The 11,859-nt window shown below is 37.6% G+C and overlaps 1 protein-coding gene and 1 long non-coding RNA gene across 3 annotated transcripts in view; both read right to left on the bottom strand.

Moving 5' to 3' along the window:
- Nucleotides 2,967-11,024, bottom strand: LOC109825664. Of its 2 annotated transcripts, XR_002243066.1 has the most exons (3): nucleotides 9,847-11,024; nucleotides 9,206-9,772; nucleotides 2,967-3,239 (listed from the first exon to the last, which is right to left on the bottom strand). It is a non-coding gene; the product is annotated as an uncharacterized LOC109825664 (long non-coding RNA). The 2 variants fall into 2 exon arrangements; XR_002243061.1 differs by lacking the exon at nucleotides 2,967-3,239 and having other exon boundaries at nucleotides 9,018-9,772; nucleotides 9,847-11,023.
- LOC109825655 (calcium-dependent protein kinase 1-like) overlaps nucleotides 11,441-11,859 on the bottom strand; it is a 44,231-nt gene continuing 43,812 nt past the window's right edge. Inside the window, 1 exon segment of the mRNA XM_020392523.1 lies at nucleotides 11,441-11,755. Within this exon segment, the coding sequence (XP_020248112.1) occupies nucleotides 11,669-11,755 (87 nt within the window). The 3' untranslated portion in view covers nucleotides 11,441-11,668.

The following is an 11,859-nucleotide window of genomic DNA, read 5'->3' as shown; positions in this document are numbered from 1 at the left end:
TATGTCAATGTAATCTCTCTCTCTCTCTCTCTCTCTCATGATAATAATCTATGAAGATCAATGAGAATGGAGGAGGGATGAGTTTTATGTCAATGTAATCTCTGAATCTCTCTCTCTCTCTCTCTCTCTCTCTCTCGTCTAACGAAGATAATATTAGCCTAAGACCTTTCCTTCGCCTATGTGCCCACTTGTCTCATGTTGATCATGCCTATTTATAGGCTTCAGATAATTAAGTGGGTGAGTTAGTGGGCCTTAACTTCCTTAAATGGGTGAGCTAGTAGTCATTAACTCCCATTTAAATGGGTGAGTTAGTGGTCACAAGCTCCCTTTAAATAGGTGAGTAAGTGGTCATTAACCATTTCCTTAAAAATAGCTTCTCAAAACGGTTATGAGCGAGGTTTACCAATAACGACCATAGGTGAGATTCATCAATAATGATTGTAGGCGAAGTTCATCAATAATGATCATGAGTTAACTTCGCCAGAATGGGTGACACGGCCTACGTAGGCCATTGGATGAAACTCGCTACTGCTTGTGTGAGCTTCGCTACAACTTTGGCGAGCTTTGCTACACTTCGGCTTCAGCAAATTTCACTATAGTTTCGGCGAACTTTGCTATGTGTCCCATGTGGACTATTTAGCCGAAGCTCATTTTGGGTGTGGGTGGGCCATCACTTCTGAATTATAGACAATGTGACCCATGTTGGTAATTGTGGGTGAAGTTTGCTGATTAATTGATTGGCGAACTTCGCTGGCGAGTTTTAATTTAGCGTAGAATTCGACTCGTAACTTGGCCGACTTAATGATGTTTTTGATTTGGCCTAAAGTGGTAGTCGTCCCACTCTTGACTCAGTCGGGTTCGGTCGAGGTTAGCTATGTGGTGGAGTTCACATGTTTTGGTTGGCGAACTTTGTTGATAAGTTTAGATTTGACTTGGAACTTGACTTGAGCTTGTTTATTGATTCGACCGACTTGAGGACGTCTCTTGGCTCGGCCCTAAATCTAACTTGAGGACTAACTTGGACTCAGGTCCTCTTTGGCTCGTATGAGTTGGGCTAGAGTTTAGCATGCAATCATGTTTGCATGTGACTCGAGCAAACTTTTCTATAGCTTATAATTGATCCCATCTGAAGTATTTAATCCATAAGGGTTCACTTCTTAGACTTGGATTGAGCATCTGTCAAAGAGAGAATATATCTTAACCGTCTACAAGTAATCATTATGATACTCTCTTCATTTGACCGCTTTTTAGGAAACTCCTTACCATTACCTTCTTATTACTAAACTCTTACGTTTAAAAAATGTTAAGCTCAATGGCAATTGAAAGTTATGAGTTTTTATATTTCAAAATTACTCTTTTACTCTTTTCTCTTAATATATCCAACCTCTCTTATTAAATTTACCAATCAAACAGTTTGAAACGATATCAAAATTCTAAGTAGAGGCTAAAATTAAAGAGGGGTTTGAAGAGATTAAATCATTTTTATTTTCATTCTCTAATGTTACTAGGCACAAGTTTTCGCTAGAGATCTTGCTTTTTTAACCTTTATTCTACTGCAATATAATAACATTTTATGAAAACAACATAATATCTCATGAATATTTTTTTATTTTATAATGTTAGATGTTAATCATTCGATCAACTTGGTTTGGTAAATAATAAACATTCAAATATATTTGATTGTATTTTGAGATGATGTGCAGATTACACAAAGTGATACAAGACAACAGTTAATCTTGAAATTTCAGAAGCTAAATCAACTTTGAACGTATGAAAGTGCTCCTCTCTCTCTTACATATCTATAAATTCAAATCTACAGGAACAAGTTGGAATTTGATTCGGAGGTGTATAGCTCAATGTATGAGTGTCTAACCAAGACAAAGTCAAACAATCATAACAACACCAGACGTCTGGTCCTTTGCAGCATACGTCACAAAAAGCCTTGTTGTAATATTCCATATTCCTTTCTGATACACGTCTACCGTTATCGATATCGACCCCTAGTATTTGCAAATTCATTACACATTTTTCAGTGTCATGAGAATGTAATGGGACCATGTTCTCATTAAAATTTTATTTAATCAAGTTACAGTATGCATATTAACCCTAACATAAGAACCCTAATCACCCAAGACTTAAACCTTGATTTAAGTTAATCTAAATTGATAAATACTAATTCAAAACACTCTAGATATTATATTTTTATATGTTGGGTAGTAGGGATGTTAAATGGGTGGATTTGGGTATTAAATGGGCGGACCATAAATGAGCGGGCATGTTTTACCCATTTACTCATTTATGGTCCATTTAACATTTTCTAAATAGGCGGGTTTTTACCCGCCCATTTAATAAACGGGCCGCCAATTTACCTATTTAACTATAATAGCTATATATGTATAATACTTTTAGGGTGTTTTTTGTAAACATTTAGAAGATTTTTTGTAACTATTAGGGGCTTTTTGCAAAATTTAGGGGCTTTTTGTAAACTTTTTGAATTATCAAAATATGCACATGCATGTACATAACCCATTCAGGGATAGCATGAACATATTGAACAAGATAGCATTAAAATTACCAATCATGTATTTTTTTTTCTTTTTACCATGCCAAGCGCAAAGAACTCAAAGAATACATCACCTACAAAATGATATACATTGTTTATTGCGATAACCAATGCCACAAGAAGCCACTTATGCCACATCAAAAAAATTTCAAATAGAGCACAACTTTTTCGAACGTGCAAACATGTCTTATGAATAAGCATCACAACTCGCCTTAAAATACCACAATAACCCCAATCAAAGGAAAAATACAGACAAAATTTTGATGGGATAGGGATCATAACAAACACAGCCACAATAACCCCAATCAAAGGAAAAATACAGACAAAATTTTGATGGGATAGGGATCATAACAAACACATTAACCAAACATCAAACCCCTCACGAGAGTTTGATGGGATAGGGATCATAACAAACACATTAACCAAACATCAAACCCCTCACGAGAGTCCACATAATTGCTGAACTGACAATTATTCATTTCAAGCATTGCAATGCGAGAGACCACACCAAACTCGAATAGAAAAAGGAAACACAACAAACCTAAAATCCCTACACATTGAGATAATCACCAAGCCTCTCAACAATCATATTGCACTGCCCAAGAGTCATTGGCTCATCATAAATGCCGAAGATCAAAGCAAGATTAGTTTTCTTGATTGTAACACCTCATGAACCCTGAAAGAAACAAGCAAACAACCAGCTCAATTATGTTAAGGATAAATATCTTTGTATAAAAGCAGAGCATAAAAACCATGAATAATTTTATTATGTTTCTCTTTTCTATAACAAGCAACTGCAAATTTCATCCTGTGCCACAATACATGAAACAGATGTACCTAACTTTAGCAGCCATGGAAAGTTACTTCTCCTTCAGCATGTTTTTCATTCATTCACAACTTAAGCAGATTTAGAAAAAGACAATGATATGTAAATAGTTAAGGTTTCAATGTATGAAAAGGATGTTCGGTCTGCAAAGATATTCTAGAATATAAAATTATAACCGACAATCCTTATTGTAAATTGAATTTTGGCAATATGAGAGAGTTTGAGGAATACGCTGCTGACTGGCATTCTCATTTACTATTTGTCTAAATTTGAGCACTCGTTACACTCTTGTACAAGGAAATTAAGCTCATCTACTTTGTGCTAGATGGTTCACATCTTTGGAGGCAAACATTTATTGACAAGTATCAAGTGGTGGTTAGCAGTCTTAGATACATGGAACTCTTTTAACTAAAAAAATTAAATAGCCAACTATAAGCACATGTTCCTGTACTGTATTCAAACCAAACAGAGAAGCAATCCATATCACAGGTGAATAGACTCTAAAAATATACTAGAGTTGTAACAAAACAACCAAATACGAAAATACAACTATTAATTGCACATTTTCTATCAACCATGTTTGCACACCAACCATAACCATTAAGAATATGGAAACATAATCCTCAGTCTTCCCACAATATCGAAATTTTGGTATTACGCAAAACACATTAAGATGGAGATTCAAATCGTATCAGATACAATTTTAAAATGGATTCAGAAAAGGTACCGCTGCACTAAATAGTTCAGATTTCAATAGTTAAATTGATACTACGCCCGCAAACACATGCTCTAGAATGCAAAACTGTTCTCACCGTAATTTTGAAATTTTGCTACAAGAGACTTTAAGGAATATGTTGCTAGCTAGCAGTCTCGTTTACCCTCTGTCTACTGCAAACTAACATTATCTACTTTGGCCTAGATTGTTCACATGTAATTTGGTGACAAACATTTGTCGACAAGTGTAAAGTGTTTATTAGCACTCTTAAATAAACGAACAAAGTAGAGCCAATTATAAGCACATGTTCCTCTATTGTATTCAGACCATGCATTGATTGTTAAGGTTACGGGTTGGTTTGTGGAGGTTACGGGTTGGTTGTGAAGGTTACAGGTTGGTTGTTAATGTTACGGATTGGTTGTTAAGGTTACGGTTTGGTTGTGGAGGTTACGGGTTGGTTGCTAAGCTAACATTAACAATCAACTCCGTAACCTTTTATTCTCCGTGTTTAATAATATACGATGATTTTGACGAAACTTTATCATCTCTGAGAAGAATCTGAAATGATCACCCTTTCTCTCTTCCAGCTATTCTAGCAAACAAAATGAATTAGCTTGAGGACTACTGAGAAAGAAGAGAAAAATAGATACTCACCTGTCCCCATTGAAAATGGTTTATTTCAGTATCATGTCCGTAGCTATTGTTATTTCCATAGCGTGTGTGACCATATTCATCACCCATCAGCATCATTGGTCTTCCCTGTTTATAAGCCACAATGACCAATATTGAAATGTGCAAATGCTCTCGATTAATAGTAAAGTCATGATGACTACAAAATTGCAGCCACGACTAACAGAAGAAGGAAAAAGTGTTTCTTCTATATTTTTCTCTTTCTCAATGGTAGCAAATTACAGAATGTAGACTAAAGTTTTCCACTTTACGGGTTGGTTGTGAAGGTTACGGGTTGGTTGTGAATGATACACATTGGTTGTGAAGGTTACGGTTTGGTTGTGGAGGTTACGTGTTGATTGTTAAGGTTACTGGTTGATTGTGGAGGTTATGGGTTGGTTTGTCGATGTTACGGGTTGATTGTTAAGGTTACGGGTTTGGTTGTGGAGGTTAACGTTGGTTGTTAAGGTTACAGATTGATTGTTAAGGTTACGGGTTGGTTTGTGGATGTTACGTATTGGTTGTGGAGGTTACGGGTTGATTGTTAAGGTTATAGATTGATTGTTAAGGTTACGGGTTGGTTTGTGGAGGTTACGGGTTGGTTTGTTGAGGTTACGTAAACCTTGTGAAGTTTGAGGTTAGCCCCTCTGATCGTTGAAACTTCTACAAGATCCCCCAGTTTTCATAGTTTACTTTGAAATTAGTTCGCCCATTATGAGAATTGAGTTACATAATGACAGCTTTATGAATTAAGGGCCCAGATCTAAAATAGCTACATGACTTAATTTTCTGATTAGAGCCATTTCAATGATTTAAAGGATTTTTTTTAGGAATACCAAAGATTTGATGGACTAATATCAAATAGTGGATGTAACGAGTACTGTTGAGGAGTACTAGTAACTATTGCAGGCTCACGTGAAGAATCTGGTCAGAGGCTTTGAATGAATCAAGAGGACGAGTACGTTTACGTATCAAACTTTATAGGCTTTATGTACCAACTCCGTAACCTTAACAATCAATACGTAACATTAACAACCAACGCGTAACCTTAACAATCAACCCGTAACCTCCACAACCAATACGTAACCTCCACAAACCAACCCGTAACCTCCACAATTAACCCGTAATCTTAACAATCAATTCGTAACCTCCACAACCAATCCGTATCCTTCACAACCAACGCGTATCCTTCACAACCGACCCGATCTTGATTCTTTCCGTTCTTGATTCCTAATTTTACACGAGTAAAATAGAGCCTATAACCCCAAAAAAACCCAAATTAAAGTTGCTGATTATAATAACTGTTCTTCAAAAATAGATCAAACCTCAAATATCAGAAAATTAAAATTAATAAACAAATGAATTGAATATTTTCCCTCAATTTCAAGAAATCCACTCGTGTCGTCTAGGTCAGCCGGGATCCTAAGGACGCGCTCGTCCCCTTTTGGCACTTTACGAATGCTAGCAGGCCCCCTAATGCTCCGTTCACGTCGCTGGATGAAATGTTTGACCGCTTTTGTGAGGGTGGGTACCTGGTTCGATATGGGACCATCAGATGGAATACAAGAAGGAGAGCATGAAAAGGCCCGAGTCCGTGCTCTTTTTGGAGTATGAAGAGATGCAGGAGAGGCCAGAGGAGTGCATGAGGAGGCTCGCGGAATTTCTCAGGCAGCCGTTCACAAGGGAGGAGGAGGAGGAGGACCCCTCAACGGGGAAGTCCACGAAGCCCTCAGAAAGAAACCGTTGCTCGAAGCTCGCCTTCGCAGTGCCACATCGCGTGCCCTGAGCTCGTCCAAATCACTCCTTTGAGCGGCAAGCCGCTCTCGAGCTCTACTCTCTTGCTGTTGTACTCTGCCGCCTTGGGACAAGCTCCTCCTGCACGTGGTCGGAGAGGCGGCCGGAGCCGGACTGGACGAGCTCGAGAGCACGTGGTAGGGTTTTTCGAGGATGATGGACCTGAGGGATTGGGTTGGGGACGGAGGCGAGGGGTCGAGCGGAGGTCGTGCTGGGATCGACGGTGGACATGACGGATCTCGGCGAGCGGAGGCGAGGGGTCGAGGCGCGAGACCGGAGAGGAGCTTCGGCCGCCACGAGGGTTGTGGAAGGGACGGAGGGGGCTAGGGCAAAAATGGTGGGGGAAGGAGAGCAGAGGGATTGCACGGTGAGAAAGAGAATGGGCATTTTAGTCTTTACCTGTGTAAAATTCTTGGGCTTTGTGTTTTGGGGTCTCAGTGCATAGTTATTATGAATTTGGGGGTTTTGAGAGCGTTGAAAAAGTCTTGGGAGGGGGAAGCATACTTATTACGAATTTGGGGGCTGAAAGCATTTTTCCCATAATTTTATTATGTTTCTCTTTTCTATAACAAGCAGCTGGAAATTTCATCCTGTGCCACAATACATGAAACAGATGCACCCAATAACGAACAAAGTTGTCTAATTTGATCAAGGCCATAGTGTGTGATTATACCTAGAGTTCGAGTTCTTCCACAAGTAACCAAAAGCAAAATACATAAGGGCTAATTATTTTTATTGGTCAAACTAACATAATATGTTCATCCTAGCAGCAGATATTAGTCTGGAAACTTTGCACCAATTGCTAGTGCAATCGGAGGGCCAAAAATGAAACCTCTAGCCTCAATTCCTGTTAAATCTAACATGAAAATTGTAAATGAATGTTGCAAGAAGTGTCGCTTGTAGTACACATCCTTAGATATTCCATCACATATGATCATCTCATATACTCATATGAAGTGCCAAAAGGAATGTCATCAAACTTTTCACTAAATGAGATATTAATAAATATACTAGAAAACAAGACCTGTCTTTCACTAACTGAGATGTTATAACAAAAAAAAAAGGGTAGATTGCACATAGAGCTTATATAGTAGGCTTACAAAACTGTTTTGAACTTACTACCCATGTACTTACATTGCTTACAAAACTCTTTTACCCTTACATAGACTCACTAATTTTACCTAGAGGCAATATCTGCCAAAATTTCGACAAGGATACAAGCGTTCCAAAAATAAATTAGTCTAGAGGAGTCTATCTGCAGCAATGAATATCCCAATCAACAGGACACATGCATTATGTTGACAGCACCCTTGGCTATCCTAGGTTCTTATACATTTCTGTGTTCAGATTCTTCAAGTCAACAAAATACATAGTTTAAAAAGATCACTTTGCTTTATCAAACTGATTTACTGGGCAAAACATGTGCTTGTCAAAAAAGTGAAAGGCATGCAATATGTATTCGTACGTTGACTTTACGTATTCGTATGCATGTCTTTGATCTTCCTGCTCATTCTTGCATGAGTGCATCTGATTACTGTATATGTATAATCATAAAGTTGACGATCAATTATTCAACTTTAAGTTAACTTTAAGTTTTTGAGGTTATTGCTCTCCGACTGAAAATATAGATAAAGCACAAGTCTTTATTTGGGTGACAAATTGAGCTTGTCTCACAAATTGATCATAACCTTTTTCACTTCATCCTTGTTTTAGATAAATGTAGATAAGCATAACCCAGATACTCAAATTGATCATAACCTTTTTCACTTCATCCTTGTTTTAGATAAATGTAGATAAGCATAACCCAGATACTAAATGTCTCTTAATCACAAAGACTCTAGTCCTTGTTTTAGATAAATGTAGATAAGCATAACCCAGATACTAAATGTCTCTTAATCACAAAGACTCTAGCTGGTGGTCATCGACAGAGAATTTCTGCCCTAGCTATTACTGTACTTGAAAAGGGGCAAAAAATCAATAGTGGGTTCTCTAATAAAAAAGAGGTTGACAGCCACGCGCAAAACACCTCAAAGTTCATGATAGTTTAATGAGATTTGACCTAATATGAACTTTATGGTCAGTTAAACAAAAAGAATTAATTCTTAAAACACCACAACTTCATGATAAGTCTCTTGAATTAAGCCCTGGTACACAAACAGATAATTAGCAAATTAAAGCATACACATGTAGACATGGTAAGTTAATGAAGTTGGAGAAACATTGAGAGTCATAACATAGAACAAACAGATTGATATATAATTCCCATAACATAGAACAAACAAATGATTAACAAAAAAAATATTTTTTGCATAACATAGAACAAACAAATGCACAGGGAGAATTTTTGTATGCATCAATCTAATTCCTGTTTTTATTTACATAAAATTTTCAATCATAATCATTATTAATATATAATTCCCATGTTTTGTCTCAGATCAATAGGCTTGGGATGGACATTCAAGTTGATTACTTCAATATCACAAGAAAACAGATTGATGGATCGTTCCATAACTACAAATGAAGTCATGAGAGAAGCATGTTCCATAACTACAGATCGATCTCTCTAAAAAACACAATGATTATTAACAGAAAAGATCACAATTTTATTGAAAATTTTAGGAATAAAGAGGGAAGAGACCTGTTTCCTTTTAAGATCTCAATCGAAGACTTTGAGTCGAGAGCTTTGGAATTCCTTTTGAGAGATCTCTGGGACCGGCGTGCTGACGTAGGACACACCGGCGATGGGCGTGGCGATGATTTCAACGGAAAAGGTAAAGCCGAGGCGACGTCGGAGGCTCTGGGTTCGAGAGGCGGTTGAGGCAGCGGAGGAGGAGGTAGAGGAGGAGGAGGCGGGGTCGGGATGATGAGGAGCTCAGTCGCCGAGAAAAAGAGAGAGATTTAGACATTTAGGGGTTCGGCCTTCGGGTTTTGGTTTTGGGGATCGGGCAGGCAAACGAGTAAATAAGCACCGCCCGTTCACTGCCCATTTAGAATGGTTTAAAATAAACCCACCCGATTAGGCCTATTTAACTAAATGGGTGGGTTTTGGGCGGGCCTACTGATGGTCGGGCTAGGTGGGTAAATAGGTATGGGCAAAAATTGCCTTCCCTATTGGGTTAGCCATGAGGGGGGAGATATTTTTGCTCAACAATGGGAGAAAGTGCGGAAGTCATAGTCATAATGACTTTCGGTCTAGGTTCAATACCTGCAAATGGAAAGAGATGAAGTGTTAGTCACCAAACTGAAATGACTACATCATTCCCATAGGAAAAATCATACCTAAGATGTAAAAAGATCCGCCCATGTCTCTACGATTGGATTCATCAGGGTTGGTGATATAAGCATTAGTCTCATGCCTACTCTACGCCTACAACACTTTAATGAAGAAACCCAACGAAGCCGCCCTACAGAACAAACTCGACCTCGTCGATGAATTCAGGGAACAAATGCTCTGCTTGCAAGTCTTCAATCAACAAAGCATTGCCTGACATTATAATAACCGAGTCCGATCCCGAAGGTTCAAAAATTGGAGATTTAGTCCTCCAATAAGCCACTTTAAAAAAAAATCGTAATGACAAGCTCGTCGCTAGCTGGGAGGGCCCTTACTCTATTCTCAAGGAAGCATGTCCGGGAATATACTAGTTATTACAGGGCCATGATGGGAGGGCCTTTAAGCATCATTGGAATATAGAACATCTCACAAAATATTTCCAATGAATGTAATTGTAAAAACCCTCTTTTAATGAAATACCCGTTTGTTTCAACTAATTTGATCTAAAACTTTATCGATACAAAACCAAATCAAAAAGTAAATCCGACCCAAGTTTTCTACTGCTAAGGAGAGTCTATTCCAAAAAGTTTCACATCAAATAACCAAGCATGTCAAAAATCACCATTAAAGCTCTCGAGATGTCATTCCAACCAAAAATTGGGACAATCCTAATGATTTAAAACATAGCAGAGATCACAGAGAGCAAGATCTAATCAAAACAAACAGAAAAATCACATCAAAACATGGATCAAAGACTTGGATTTGCAAAGTTATTATTACATTACAACAATAGGTACTTCTCCTTAAAAGAAGATGGCGGATTGAGATCCATCTCTTAGAGAAATCCTCCCCTAGATGAAATCCAATGAAAATAGAAAACTAAACATTAAAAACTTGATTAAAAACTAAACATTCATAAACTTGCTTACATCAAAAGATGGAGGAGAATGGGATCTCCAAAACCCATAACTTAGAATTTTAAAAACAAAGTTTGAGCAAGAAATCACTTGCCTTTGTGATGAATAAGATATCTTGCTTGCCTATTCTCTTCTCTCTAACTCAGCCCTAATGAGAACGAGAGAGGTTCTGGGCTTTTATATGGAGGGTTTAATAAAGAGAGTTTGGGTTATTAGGTCCCTAGACAATTGGGTTCGAACCCATTACCCTATTTCACATAATGAGCTCCAAATTGTTTAAAACCCCTCCCCTTTTTGGAAAACAAATTTGAAATCCCAAATAAATGCGAGAAGGATTAAAGCATGATGAGAATATCCATAAATCTTATTTTTGGCAAAAAGACATAGTACACGTGTTACCACTTGATTGGTCAAAGCCACTTGATTGGAATCTAAGGTTAAAATTTACTCGGTGCGGAGTAGGACCCTTACATGAATAGACGCTACTAAGGAAGAGAAGAATAACAAAATAAGTTTAAAAAAGTAATAAGTAACTAATAAGAAATCATAAATTAAGTAGTAGCCAAACATGCTGAAAACAATTGGAAAGACAAGAAGCTTATGACCATTTGTGTGTAACCACATCTTACACTTGCCTTTGTCCATTAATGTTGTAGAAATGGTGAAAGCAAAAGACACAAAATAGTAAAAGAACAGAAGTGATGCTTGGCAAATTCAAATCACGTGAAGACAACAGAACCTTCTCAGATAGTACAATCACGGTGATATCTCACTCTTCCTCCAAACACACCAGATAACTAATTGCTTCCTAAATATAATATAGAAGGTTCCTCTAATACAAATGAGAAATGTGAAGAGCACTGATCTGCATAGTAGGCTTTTACATATATAAGCAACAATGTCGGGATTTAATTTATTTTCGCCTCCGGGTTTGAGCCCTAATCTCTGGGTTGTCTTTTCTCATCATGGCTACAAACTCGTCATAGTTAATTCTTCCATCCTGCATGATTAAAAAAAAAAGGGAAAAGAAAAAAAAACATTTTGACATCAATGATCAACGGGAGGATTAAAAAATTAATTAATTCAAAATGAATGAAACTATGT

Source organism: Asparagus officinalis, chromosome 1, assembly GCF_001876935.1.
Source record: "Asparagus officinalis chromosome 1, Aspof.V1, whole genome shotgun sequence".
Taxonomy (NCBI): domain Eukaryota; kingdom Viridiplantae; phylum Streptophyta; class Magnoliopsida; order Asparagales; family Asparagaceae; genus Asparagus; species Asparagus officinalis.
This window is presented reverse-complemented; position numbering and strand designations above follow the sequence as displayed.